Consider the following 14662-nt stretch of genomic DNA (forward strand, 5'->3'; position numbering starts at 1 on the left):
GCACCCTGCAGTAACAGAAGACAAATCAGTCTTCCTTAGTAGACCTACAAGTCTCATAAGGCAAAAACTATGTGCTAATCCTCCCCAGTGCTTAGCACATAGAAAACACTGAATAAATTGCCAACAAACTTGGGTAGATGAAGTTTCAAACAGGAGAGAAGATGCCAAGAGGGTATCTAGCTGATTTAAATGAATTAAAGTCTCCAGGCCTAGATACTATATTGCATGAAACTTAATGATTTTAGAGTTACAATTCATAATATGAGAAATCATGGGGAAGAGGCAACAGACAATAGCCCAATATCACCTCTTCTCAAAAATAAGAGAGGGGCTCCTTGGAGGTTCAATTGCTCACGTGTCTGATTTGGGCTCGGGTCATGATCTCACAGTTCGTGAGTTCAAGCCCTGTGTCAGGCTCTGTGTTGACAGTACAGAACTTGCTTTGGATTCTCTGTCTCCCTCTCTTTCTGCCCCTCCCCTACCTGCACTCTCTCTCAAATAAATAAGCATTAAGAAAAAACTATTTAAAAATAAAAATAAAAGATCCCCAAAACACACAGACCCTGAAGCCTGGTGTCAAACAAGCAAGGATCTTCCAGAGAGTGGCAAAAGAAAAGTTGTGGAAGCTAGAAAATGTAGCATGGATAAGAGACCTTAATTAAAACATGAGACAGGTGAATGAGAAGCTGAGATTTCAAAGGTACACAGTTTAAACTGTGGAGCTGGGGGGGGGATTATGAATTGACTCCAGCTACACTTGCCACTCTCCTAACACAACAAACATGTACCTCCCCTTCAGGTATTTGCACACACTATCCCTGTGCCTGGAATGCTCATCCACTAGATATCCATACAGCTCAACACTCATCTTCAAATATTTGTTTAAATGTCATGTTTTCCAGTAATATTCTACTTAAAATGTGAACCCTACTTCTTTACTGTTCTTTGTCTTTTTTCCATAGCATTTATCATTTTCTAACACTTAATAATTGACTTATTTATTATGGGTAGTTAATTATCCGTTTCACCCATTAGAATGTAAGCTCTATGAGAGAAGGGATCTTTGTTCATTTTGTTAACTGAAGTAGCCAATGCACCTTGAATACAGCAGCCAATAAAAATTTGTTTAATGCACAAAATGTATGTGAGAAAGATTGCGAAGAAAAAATGACCAGGATTGGTGATATCAGCACAGTATCAAGGAAAAAGCTCTAGACTTGAGATAATAGATCTAGATTCAAATCTAGGTTCTGCCACTTACTAACCAGCTAGCTAGCAAGTGACTATTTTCTGGCAAACATCTACGAACTTCAGTTACTAATCTGTAAAATGAGTGGTTGTGAAGATCAGATGAGATAAGTATAAACGGAAACAAAGTAACTACAGAATTAATTACTTGAACAAACTAATTCAAAAGGGAGTTCTATCTTCAAAGAAAAAAATGAAAAGAAGTTCAAGAGCAAGGGCTGAAGAATGTGACCATGGGACTAATACCAACACTAAGAGAAGTAAGAAAACTCAGAAAAGTAACTTCATTTGGAAATGAGAAAGGGCAGATAATGAGTTAGATTTCAATCTACAGCTGTGCTATTCAACATGGTATATATAACTAGTCACATGTGCCTATTTAAATTTAATTAAAATGTAATAAAATTTAAAATTCAGCTACTTGGTCAAAATGGCCGTATTTTAAGTGCTTAATGGCCACATGTGGTTGGTAGCTACCAATACTGGACAGCAGTTTACAGAAGATTTCCATCATCACAGAAAGCTCTAGTGCAGTGCTGATTTATAAACTTTGAGTTGACACAATAGAATTCAAGTGAGTGTCATTTTAATATTCCTGATTCTGAATTCCTGGAAAGTTCAGGATGAAGAAATGCAAAACCAACCACATAAATAATCTGAGTAGGGATTGTAAACTGTGAATATAACAAATGAAATTATTCATATTATTTGATTACAAGGTCCTGGAATACATGAACACTCCCCAGTTGATGGTATGAGGTCACTGATATGGCAACTAAAAATAGAGTTTGGAGAGGCCCAATGAAGTTGCCGACAAGAATTTGGTCAGCATCTTGGCTCAAATCTCTGGTTAGTAAATTCAGATATGCCATCAAGGGCAAATACTACATGCAATACAATAGTTTTCTTAGTGAGTGATAAGATACCCAGAGCTCCAAATCTCATCCAAGAAGCAAAACTCCTTGTCAAAAGTAACTGCAGTTAAGCTAGAATGGTAGCAGACTTCCTTAATGAGTACACATATTTCAACTATAAAAAGATCTAGAATTAAATATACAAATTCTTAAGAAGGAAATCAAAGTCAGATGTTAATGTTTTTGTTTTAAGAAAGCTATGCAAAAATTGATCTTTTATATACTTACAAAATTTAAGAGGATCTGTCTTATGACTGGCTTGTAACAAATTTAAAATGTGTAACTAAGTTACAGATTTAGGCTTGTGATTTTAAGCTGAAATCTTTTTTTTTTTTTAAGTTTATTTATTTAAGAGAAAAAGAGAGAACACAAGCAGGGGAGGGGCAGAGAGAGAATCCCAAGAAGGCTCTGCACGATCAGCACAGGGCCTGACACAGGACTCAAACTCATGAACCATGAGATCATGACCTGAGCTGAAATCAAGAACGGGACGCTTGGGGCGCCTGGGTGGCTCAGTCGGTTGGGCGGCCAACTTCAGCTCAGGTCATGATCTCGCGGTCTGTGAGTTCGAGCCCCGCGTCAGGCTCTGTGCTGACCGCTCAGAGCCTGGAGCCTATTTCGGATTCTGTGTCTCCCTCTCTCTCTGACCCTCCCCCGTTCATGCTCTGTCTCTCTCTGTCTCAAAAATAAATAAACGTTAAAAAAAAAAAAAAAAAAGAACTGGACGCTTTACCGACTGAGCCACCCAGGTGCCCCTAAGCTGAAATCTTGTAAGTTCATAAATAATATTTGAACACTGCAAAGACTTACACGTCATGGTATTTAAAAAGTCAATTTAATGTTTACATGAATGATTTAGTACCTAGAAGCATTCTATTACCTCAGACAAGGGAAATACTTAAGAAAATTGAACATATTATATACTAAATGCTATTTTAATTATTTTAGCCTATTTCTGTACAGCAATATCTATAAAAATACTAGTTAGATATGCACTCCATATTAAAATCAATAAATAACTGTTCAGACCTAAAACTAGCAACCACCTAAATGTTCATCCTTAACAGAATGGATAAACTGTGGTATATATCCACCCAATGAAATACTATTCTGCAAGAAGGATGAAAAAAATACAACTACACGTAACATGGATGAGTATTACAAATATGATGATGAGGGAAAGAAGACATACACAAAAGAATACACACTGCATGATCCCATTACTATGAAGCTCAAAACAAGCAAATATAAACTTCAGTCAAGGGAGTGGTTATCCTGGTGGGAGGAGGCATTGGAAAGGCACGTGAAGAAGTATTTTGGGGACTGGTAATGCAGTTTCTTAATCCAAATACTGATAAGATGGATGTGTTCACTTTGTGGAAAGCTGAAAACTTACGATTTTCACATTTACTTTTTTAATAAATTATATAATAGTTCAATAAAGTTTTGAAAAAGTGAGTATGTATACAAACACTTATAACTATCCAAGTGAGATTGTAATCATGAACCACCCCAAATTATCCCAGGACTATCAGTGCCATGTACACTATACTTTCCGAACACTAACATATCAAAGAAAGAAGAGGGGAAAGGAAGGGCATGTCCCAGGAATAGCAATAATTCCGGGGTGTAGCTAGAGTACATAGTAGATAGCAAGGAAATAAGGGGCCTAGAAAGCCTGATTTGCTCTCCTGGAGGACGTTAGACAATGGGGATGAAACATGCAAATGATAGAGGTAGAAGACTTTTTACCTACTACAAAGTTTTCAGCCCTTTCCCTTAATTTCTCCAAAAATATACCAGCAATACCTCCATTCTCTGACATCCAGTTTCCAATCTGGAGGGACTTCAGGTTGGCCACCTCTCCCCAACCATCACACAGTCATCCCTTCCCATGGGAGGAGTGATTTACTTCATTAGTAACTTCTGAGAACAGGCACCAAGTACCTGGAATCAGCCTTTTCTCTCTCCTTAGAATCCATCTATAGAGTGGTTATACTCCAGTCTCTATCAGGGCCATGCATAAGGCTTACTGGAGCTGGCTCTGCCCTCCCAGGGGAGGCCTTCTGTGGTTCAGCACTACCTGTCACTGAGTCTATCCAATTCAGGGTAATTATTAAGTACTTCAAATCTAAGCCACATTCTTCAGCCAGCTTTATTTGTAATAAAGCTGACATTTTTACCTCCATCTATCTATATTCTGTGTCTTCTCAACAGATTCTGAATTTGGATGTGAGACAGTGACATAATTAAATATGACTCCTAGAGCCCAACAAATAAATAGAGTACTAATGAGGGGAGTGTGATTAGTACTTTATGTCAAAAGAATAAACTCTACTCAGGATACTTTGTTTGGGTTTAGAGTTGAATTAACATACTAATCTGTCCAACAACAGAAATTCTCTTCTTAATAATAAGAAAACAAAATTGACAGGAGTAATATTTGCTTAGTACTTGCTTTTAAAGTGTTCCATAAAATATCTCCTCTGACTACAAGAGCACTCCATTTCTCTGCAGCCTAAAAATAGATCACTTATTTTATTTCTAGATATTTTTATTAAGTGACTGGGGTAGGTGGCTTTATACTAAGTAACTTCCTGACATAAAGAAATCTATTTGCAGAAAATGTGGTCTATCCCAAAATTATACTTGCCGCCTAAGAGAAGTTTCTCTTTTATTCTCAACATTGTTTTCTCCTACAAATCAAACAGCAAAATTCACTCACAGAAGGAAATAGGTTGGTCTATTTTTTAAACCATGCATTACATTTTCTTAAATTATGAATTGCATTTTGATAGGATCAATATTTTATAATTCATTAAGTACAATATAAACTAATGCCTTAACTATATGACACTGTATTTGATCATGATCTCTTTAATCACAAAAGGTTGAAACCTGGCATGACAAAATGTTCTTAGGAAACATTTAGAAGAGGTTAACTCAGCCTTTTTCCTTCTGGAAAGCACCTACCAAGGCTTCTGGTAGATGTTAAATAATACATTATTTTTTAAACAACTGTGTTTATAAATGGCAGTATAAGTAAATTAAACAATTAGTAGCATTCTTAATCAGATCTTCTTTTGATCTGAACAGAAGAATTTATAACCTCTGTAAAAATTGCCAACAGTTCTGACTAACCCAAACCACAACTGGGAAAGCCGTTAACAGTGAGGACAAACGGATGTCACAAGGGATTTTTTCTTCTCTTTTTCGTAGCATTACAATAGCTTTTTTAAAAACTGAAAAAATCCAAAACCAAGGCATAAAAATGTCACACACTTAATTGGTATTTACAATGATTTTTAAGAATCTAAAACCGCATCCAGTAACAAGACCAAAAAGAATTTGTTCATGGAGTAGCGTGCACTTAAAAACAGAAGGTCCAAAAGTAAACCATCACTCTCAAAACTCTGCTCAGTAATTTCAAATAATAAGCGTATATGTTCCCAGATAGAAGCAATCAGAACCAACTCGCAGGAGACTAATGTGACAAGTACAACAGGTTGCGATCTTAAATATCCACATTTGTCAGGACTCTTATCATCCCTTTTCGATCTTCATCGGAAAGATCGAAGATCTCTTCATTGGAGATCTTCGGTCTCCAAATTCCCCTGGCATATAGTCACATAATGTTAAGTATCCCCTGATGCACTAATTTCCAAAACTCAGATCCATCCTCCCTTCTCTATTCTCACAGCCACCATCTCAGTTTAATACTTCATTATTTCTCATCTGTACTGCTACAACGGCTCCCTAACTGGTCTTCCTATGTACATCCTTATCTTTCTTCAATCCATTCTTAATACTGCAGCTGGATGCAAACCCAAACCCAATCTAGTTGAATCTCTTCCCAGCTTAACTGCCTCAAGGGTTTGCCATTACCTAAACCCCCTTCACTGCTTCATTTTTCTTCATTACATTTATCACCATCTGACATACCATATTACTTGTTTGTTTTGCTATCCCTGCTCCAACTAAAATATAAGTCCATACGGGCAGAGTTTTTGTTCACTGCTATGTTGCACAGTAAGCACTGAAATATTCACACATGAGTGAATACGTGAATGAATTAACTGACTGATGACCTACAGGCCAAGTCTTCCATGACCTGCCAGCGCCTTCCGCTGTTTACTTCAATCCCACCTCTACAATATGAATTGTTTAGTTACCTAAATACAATACGCACTTTCATGCCCCTTGCTTTGCCATATGCTATTCCTTTTGCTTGGAATTCTCTTCACCATCCAATCAACCTGCTATACTATCAACCGTATTTTAAAACCGTCTCCAGAAAGCTTCCCCTGACCCCATGGATAGTTGCTCTTCCTTTCCTTTGTGTTATATCTGTACCTGTATTTACAGCAGCTCTATTCAAAATGTACTAGAATGTGTATCTCCCTTACTATTGTGAATTCTTTGAGGCCAAGGATTATTATTCATCTCTCTACTTTCAGTGTCTAGGACAATACTTGTCATAAAGCAAGTATTATATAAACATTAAATAAATTAACATATGCATGAGTATCCTGTAAAGGAAATGAAAACATGAAGTTTCAAGAAGTCACTCATCCAATTCCATGATGGCAACCAGTCATAAGATAGAAGAATTACAACCAAGGACATCATCTAAGGTAATCAGAGAGAAGGAGTTACACAAATAACATCACCAAATGCTTTCAAAATAAGTGACATACAGTCACACTCATACTTTATTAGATTTACATGCTGGCTCTTTGCTCCATTTATCTTCCCTTTAGACTCAGCTTTGCTGCTGGCAAACTGAGGCCCACCTAAGCAGGAGGGAGTAGAAGGGAGACCTTGGTTCCCCATTAACAATACATTAAGTAGATCACTCTTCGAGGGAGCTTTTGATGTTCCATTTAATGAAAGTTTTTATGTTCCCTCATATATTGAGTCAAACTTCAGAACAGTTATACAGGACTAGATTTTACCACTAGCCACACCTAAGTCTGAACCAAACCTATGCCAACAAGAGGTTACAGGTGTGTCTTCTAAGGAGTAGTCACAGACCAGTCACCTTTAGCCATGGGAACCCTCATTTGTTAGGCCAGTGTGCCTTATAAACACTACTATTTTTCTCTGACTGCTGCAGACCAAGGCCCCTAAATCCAACTATGAGGAACACCTGACCTACCTACTTAGTTCTAAGAATGTGAACATCATATCAATGTACAGAAACATACAAAGGAAGCCATTGTTACATACATGAAGCCATTTAGGAAGAAAAAAGTTTTAAAACCAATGACGGCTAATACATCAAGTGAAGCCTGATGCCAGGATGGGATCCTTGATTCCTCCCTTCCCCCACTATTCAGTAACCAAGTTATAAAAAACTTACGTCCTAAAATTTTTTTAACAGGCTTGCCTACTCCCAATATTATGCCTTAGTTCAGAATCACAGTAATTCTCATCAGAATAATAGTCTCCTAATTTGTCTCCTTGTCTTTGGACTTCATGAAAATTGCATCTACCATTTCATTTGGTGAAGGGTTATATAACCGACAGTGCACTAAGCACTTGATCACTTAACTCTGTATTTTTGAATTCTCACAGCAATAGTGCAAAACAGGAATTACTGTCCTCATTTTCACAAAGGACTGATGCTCTAAGAAAGGTGAAGTGATTTGTCCAATGTCATGCAACTGGAATTATGTAGTGGAAATTCAAACTCAGGTCTTCCTTTCCAGATATTACATGCTAAACTGCTTAACCTTCTTCAATTCAGCCCCCAATGTGACCTTTCTAAAATGTAAATGCATTCAAGTTTTCCCCACATAAAATCCTGCAAACAAGACTGGCCACCAGCCCTCTTCCTCTATCATTCTCACCCCGTCCTACCATACTGAACTCCCAACAGTTCTCTAATCTGTCTTTCACTGCTTTACCTGTGAACACACTATTTTTCTCCCAAGAACACTTTTCTCCTTTGGCAGGTTACTCCTAACCCAAACTTCAAGATTTACTCAATTCTTACTCTGGGAAGCCCCCTCCCCTTTACAAATACATACCTAAAACTGGGTTAACTGACCATTTGCTATGGTTATCAGCTAAATATCTTATCACAGGCTATTAGTTCCTTAAATAAATACTGTATTTTGCATGTAGCAGAGGAAGGGCTCATGAATGTGGAATTAGTGAATGAATTCACCATAAATAGTGAAGGTTAAGAACTTAGCCCTAAAGTTAATATGATGTGCTTTGGAATTCTAACCTGTACATCTGCAGCAGGCTTCTAAATCTGTTTTATTTCTTCATCTGTAGATAACTGCACCTACCTCAGACTTTGGAAAGGAGTAAAAGAAATAACTGACTTAACATGGTTTCTGGCACATTGACAGAACACATTAAACATCAGCAACACTTTTTTTCACTCTCGAAGTTCATCCACCTGACAAAGCCACATCTCAGAAAAGTTTTTCCTAGTAGCTTCAATCAGCACTTAAGATTTCTCCAAAAAACAGGAAGTCAAGATCTCCTAAAAACATCCTCATCCGCAGGCAAGGGTCTTTCAGCTTCTAGTTACACCAGAGCTCAGTAGCTAGCACCATCGCCTAAATCAGTAACTAGTGTCAAGTTTTTTGTTTCTTACCCATCCCTTTCCCTCATCAAAGTCAAAGACCATGCCCCTGAACAAGCAGAATCATTAACTAGTGTCAAGTCTTTTGCTTCTTACCCATCCCTTTCTTCCCTCAAACTCAAAGACCATGCCCCTGAGCAAGTGGAAACCTGTCCCTTGCAAACCGGTCAGCACCTTCTAAAAACCATCACTTCTCCCCGCACCGCATCGAGACTTGCGTAAATTAGAAGAGATTCATCATCTAGTACAAACTCAAATCTTGGAAGATCATAATAGAATCCTTTCTATCCAATGGAAGACCTTATCTCCCAAGTATTAATTCAAGATAATGAATTCCTAGCATTCAATAAGAATCCAAGAAAAATGGTCCCCTTAAAGTCTTCCCCAGTGAGAGTTCTTCATATTTGTTATTCTCAAATAGTGACCAAAACCCACCATTCCATCCCTCCCCCTTCCTGCCAGGGTCCAGGGTCTCGTCCACTCCCTCCAGAGATGGGTCTTCACTTTCAGCGAACAGGGTGCCTTTCTCCCACCCGTGTCACTTCCCTTTCCACCTTGCCCATGTCCTCCCGCAGCACAGGCCTGGCCTGGTCCCCCGCCGCCAACCAGCGCCACAGAACCGCTACTCACCGTTTCTTGGGGATGGTGCCCGACTCCTGCGCGGCGGGAGTGGCAGTGGGAGCCGCCGTGGCCGCCGACGCGGCTCTCCGCGCTTTGCACTCATTGGTACTCACAGCCTCCTGGGGCCGGCCCAGCAGATGACCGGAGAGAACCCGGAGCCTCCGCCTGGCACGGTCTCGATCCGGGTCCGGGTCTCGGTCCCGGTCCGCTGCAGAACAGCAGCCTGTGCCCACGCCCGTCCCGCCAGCTGCAGCCGCCGCCTCCGCCATGGCTTCCGCCTTGTGCCGCCGCCCGGGACCGCTGGGTGCGGGTGAAAGGTCAGTTAGAGCGGCGGCCCGGCGCGACCATTCGCTGCGGCGCATCCCGGCAGCCACCGCGGCGACTGGGCGGCGGGTGCCATGCGCCGGGAGCTTCACATTCTCTGCTCCCGCCCACCACATCCGCCCGCCCTCCGCGGTCACGCCTGGGACGGCGAGCACCTGCCAAGCAGGTGAGTTTGAGCTGCACCCGGATTGGCTCAGACTTAGCTGGGCTGGACCAAAATCCCAACCACAAGTGTCCGCGAGGTGTCCAGATACCCTGGGTGGTGTCGTTGGGTGTCCCCTTGGCCTCTGGAGTAGGTTTCTGGGGCAGACGCCTAGGACCAGGGTGCTGCTGGACCCGACAACTTAAGCAGGGCCATCCTTTTCCTGAAGGAGCTCCTGCTGCTCCCCTATGTTCCCCTCCCAGCAGCGTCACTAAAATAACTTGAAACTGACTCGTTGTCTGTAACCATTTGAGAAAATAGCTATCATTTTCTCATCGCCTACTTCGCGCCTGGAGATTCTCATGTAATTTCCATTTTACAGTTGAAAAAACTGAGGCTGAGACATGAACTTGCCTGAGGGCGTAAAGCTGAGTTGCAACGGAGATTCTCTTTCATTACTGAATGCTACTCCCTTATTTACCTTATTGGAAGCAAAGTTTTTTATGGCTACAGATAGAACTACCTAACAGTTGTTCTTAGAACTTCTCGCTTGTCTACAAATTAACTTTATGGAGAATGGCACTTGGTGAAAATAGGAGGATCTCAAAAGGCAATGCTCCACAACCATCTTCAGCCAGTGGATTAGGTAGACTTTTTATAAGGCACCTTAAAGACCTACCCATAGAAATAAAATACCTTATTGCATAATGTGCAGTTCAAAAATGAGTCTTGGGAACGGTAAGAAAAAGGGTTGTCATAAGCTTTCCAAGCCCAATAAAGTCACCTTCTTTCCAAATAATCACCTTTATAACACAGACTCTATGAAAGACATTCCAGGAGTTAATTTGACTAATACAAAAGAACTATTTAATAGTTCTGAAAAATTCAGGCAACAATGAGAAGGACTTGATTTGAATGCCAGCTTTCCAGATCTTAAGAGATAGTTCAGCATTAAATATCCAGTCTAGCTCTAGAATCACTGAGCCCCACTCTTGTGTAGCTGCTACTTTTCTCCATTGGCTATTTCAGATTGGATTAGGAGCTAAGAAAACAGAAAGGAGGAGTAAATTGCTGAGTGCCTGAAAGAGAAAGCCTCCTGAAGTCTGAGAGTTTAGCCACTTTAATCCTCAAGCTTCTTACACCTTTTTTAGATGTTACTAGAACAGCGTTGAAATACCAACTAGCACATTTGCTTGCAATCGCAAAATTCATATTTTTCTTGCCAAAATGCTATTATAAGCAACAACTTTCTCAGAATTGTTTTAGAATGAGACTGGTCTAGTAATTTTTGCTTGACTCCCAGAGAGCTTAGCCTAACACTAGTGAGTAGTTAACTGACTTCTTCAGTGTTGTCCAAATTAAAATATGAATATGCTTCTCACCAACTCTCAGGAGGCAAAATTTATAAATTTTGCACATATCAACAGAATAACAAAAAGCCTTTTCTCCTGGGTGATGAAAAGGTTGATGTAAATCAAAATTATATACCAGTGGAAAAACTGATTTTTTTTTTCAAATATGTATACAGTAATGAAATACAGGCAGTAACAGCGTTTGTTAAGAGCCTATTATGTACCTAATTCATTACTATGTGCTATGAGATGGAAAGTATGTAAGTCAATGCCTCATCTACATGGCATAACCAGGCTGATTAGGAGTTGGGATATATGTGGGGGGGCACTATATTATACTGTTGGATGAAATAAGTGTGATGTGGGTGACCTTGGTGAAGTATTTCCTACCCCACCCCCACCCCCTCTCCTTACAAGAGCAAAGGCCAAGCAGAGTGTCTTGAAATTTATTTTAAGGAAGGAATGCTTCACATGAAGTGTGGTCCATTGAGATGTTTGTGATTCCCACATAAAGCAAAACTTCAGTGAGTATAACATTCAGGAGGGCCATCTCAACACACCTGTTCCTTCTGAGTCCTGACTTAGTCCTTAATAACATGGATCCCAATGGAGAGCAGACCACATGAGCATGGTGAACCCAAGAACATGAGGAATTTTAAATGGAATGACTTATATTTGCATTTATGACATCTCTTCCAATATGAGGAAGAAAAAAAGTCTAAATAGGACAGATTAGCATCTGAAACATGCACCATATTTCTTTACTGCACTGATTCCCATTACTTCCCTACAGAGCTGCTAAGTTATCCCCAAATTAAGGAATTCTTGCATTTTATACATTTTTATTATAAAATATAACAGACAAGTGAACCAAAGCATAAATTATCACAGATTGATCACCCATGTAACTTCCATCTAGTTCAAGAAACAACTTTTCCAGTATCCTGGAAATCCCTGTTATGCCCTCTCTCAATCTCTTTACCCTCCCTACCTGCCAGAGGTAGGCACCATCCTGAATTTTATAATATACATTTCCTTGTTTTTCTTATGGTTCTAACAATTAAGCATACATCCCTTACTTGTTTTTTGAATTTGTATAATCTTACGGTATGTTCTCTTGTGTCTGGTTTCTTTCACTCAACATTCTGTTTGTAATATTCATCCACATTGTGTGTAGTTGTAGTGCATTCATTTTCTTTGCCACATAGTATTCCTTTAAATATATATACCAGAGTTTATAATTAATGGACATTCAAGATGTTTCCAGTTTGGGACTATTGTGAATAAGGTTGCTATGAACACTTTTGCATATGTCTCTAGGTGAACATGTAGAAGAATTTCTGTTAAGTATCCATTTAAGAGTAGTATTACTAGGTCACCAAGTATACATTTGTTTAATAGATAATGAAATGACAACTGTATTCCAAAGAGATTGTACAAAATCTACCACAGCAGCATATGAGAATTGCCATTTTCTACTATATACTCTTGTCAGTATAGTTTTAGCTATTATATAGTATTATCTTAATTGTGGTTCTGATTTACATCTTTCTGATTACTAATGAGATCAAGGGTGTTTTCTATATGTTTGTTGACCATTTGGATATCATTGTTTGTGAATGTGTAATGAAGATACATCTCCAAAGTTGCCTTTTAGAAGCCTTATTATTTTTCCTTTCACATTTACGCCTATAGTTTACCTGGAATTGATTTTTATTTATGAGGTAGAGATCAGGTTTCATACTCCATATGAGTAGCCAACTGGTTTAGCACCACTTGTTGAAAAGTGTTCTACATTAACCATCTTTGTCATAAGTCAGATGTCCATATAACGTTAGTCTATTTCTGGGCTCTGTATTTTATTCCATTGATGTATTTATCTTATGCTAGTATCACACTGTCTTAACTATCATATATTCTTTTAGATCTTCTACATAAGATTATATCATTTGTTAATGACAATAGTTGATTTATTTCCAATCGTCATACCTTATATTTCTTTGTCTTGCCTTACACCAGCTGATTAGGACCTCAAGTACAATGTTGAATAGAAGTTGTGAAAGTAGCATCCTTATCTTGTTCCTCATTTCAAAGGAAAATCTCTCAACATTTCACTATTGTTCAAAGTGGGTTGCTGGTTTTTCTTTTTTTTCTTTTTAACCTTTTAGCAGATTAAGGAATTCCTTTTCAAATCCTAGTTTGTTGCGAGTTTTTATCATGGATGGATATTGAGTTTTGTCAGACGTTTTTTTCTGCATCTGTTGAGATGATCAAATGATTTTTCTCTTTTATTCTGTTAGTATAGTAAATTACATGGATAGGTTTCCACTGTCAACCAACCTTGCAGTGCTAGCATAAGTCCAATCTAGTCATGAAGTATAGCCCTTTTTATATATTACTGAATACTGAATACAATTTTGTTGAAATTTTGTATATAGTAAGGTTGGTCTATTATTCTTCTAATAGGAACAGGTCAGCTTTTGCTGGCCTCGTGAAACCAGGCTCCTTTGTTTTATAAGTCTCAGGAAGAGTTTGTGTAAAATTGGTCATTATTTTTCTTAAATGTTCATTAGAATTCACCAAAGAAATGGTCTGAACCTAGAGCTTTCTTTATGGGAAGGTTTTTATTTATAGACTAAATAGTTTAATGTTATTCATATTTTCTGGTTCTACTTGTTTCAGTTTTTGACAGTGTTTTTGTAGGAAATTATCTGCTTCATTTACTTTTTCAAAGGTATTGACATAAAGTTTTTATAGAATGTCCTATTACCATTTTAATGGCTGTAAGATCTTTAGTAATGTCCCACTTTTCATTCCCAACATTAGTTATTCTACTCTTTTTTTTTTATCAGTTTGCCAGACAGTTATCAGTTTTATTACCTTTTTAAAGAACCAACTTTACACGGTGGCAGCATTGTAGCCAATGAAGTTTATCCACGGTGTGATTATTGCTCATTGAAAATTTTTCCCAATACTTTTTTAAGGGGCCAACTTTTGACTTTGTTGATCCTATCATATGTATGCTTTCTCTTTCATTAATTTCTGCAAATATTCCTTCTTGTTTCCTATCCTCCACCTTTTATTTTTTAAATTTCTTTAAATGAATGCCCTACTCCTTGATTTTTCACCTTTTTTGTATGTTTTCAGATATATATGTGTTTAGAGCTATGAATTTTTCTCTAAGTAATTAATTTCATTCATGTTTTCATAACAGTATTTTCATTATTATTTTGTTTCAAGTAGTTTTTATTTGTCTTTGAAAAGAATGATTTGTATTTGCTCTTGTTTTGGGGTACTTGTTTCCCAAATACAAATTTGACCTAATCATTTGTATTGTTCAAATCTTTGATATTCTAACTGGTATTTTGTCTACTTATTTTTATCAGTTATTGAAGTATGTTAAAATCTTCCACCATTATTATGGATTTATCTAATTATCCTTCTACTGCTGCTAATCTTT

At 38.3% G+C, this 14662-nt stretch overlaps 1 protein-coding gene and 1 pseudogene across 1 annotated transcript in view; one reads left to right on the forward strand and one right to left on the reverse strand.

Moving 5' to 3' along the window:
* The window catches only part of AGPS (alkylglycerone phosphate synthase), a 148271-nt gene extending 138506 nt beyond the window's left edge, over positions 1–9765 (reverse strand). The window contains exon 1 of the mRNA XM_078451137.1: positions 9394–9765. Within this exon, the coding sequence (XP_078307263.1) occupies positions 9394–9746 (353 nt within the window). The 5' untranslated portion in view covers positions 9747–9765. The remainder of the gene's footprint in view (positions 1–9393) is intronic.
* Positions 9766–14096: 4331 nt separating this feature from the next.
* LOC132673936 (U4 spliceosomal RNA) lies at positions 14097–14263 on the forward strand (annotated as a pseudogene).
* Positions 14264–14662: the final 399 nt, after the last annotated feature.

The sequence above is a fragment of the Panthera onca genome, chromosome C1 (genome assembly GCF_046562875.1).
Source record: "Panthera onca isolate mPanOnc1 chromosome C1, mPanOnc1 haplotype 2, whole genome shotgun sequence".
In the NCBI taxonomy this organism is placed as follows: domain Eukaryota; kingdom Metazoa; phylum Chordata; class Mammalia; order Carnivora; family Felidae; genus Panthera; species Panthera onca.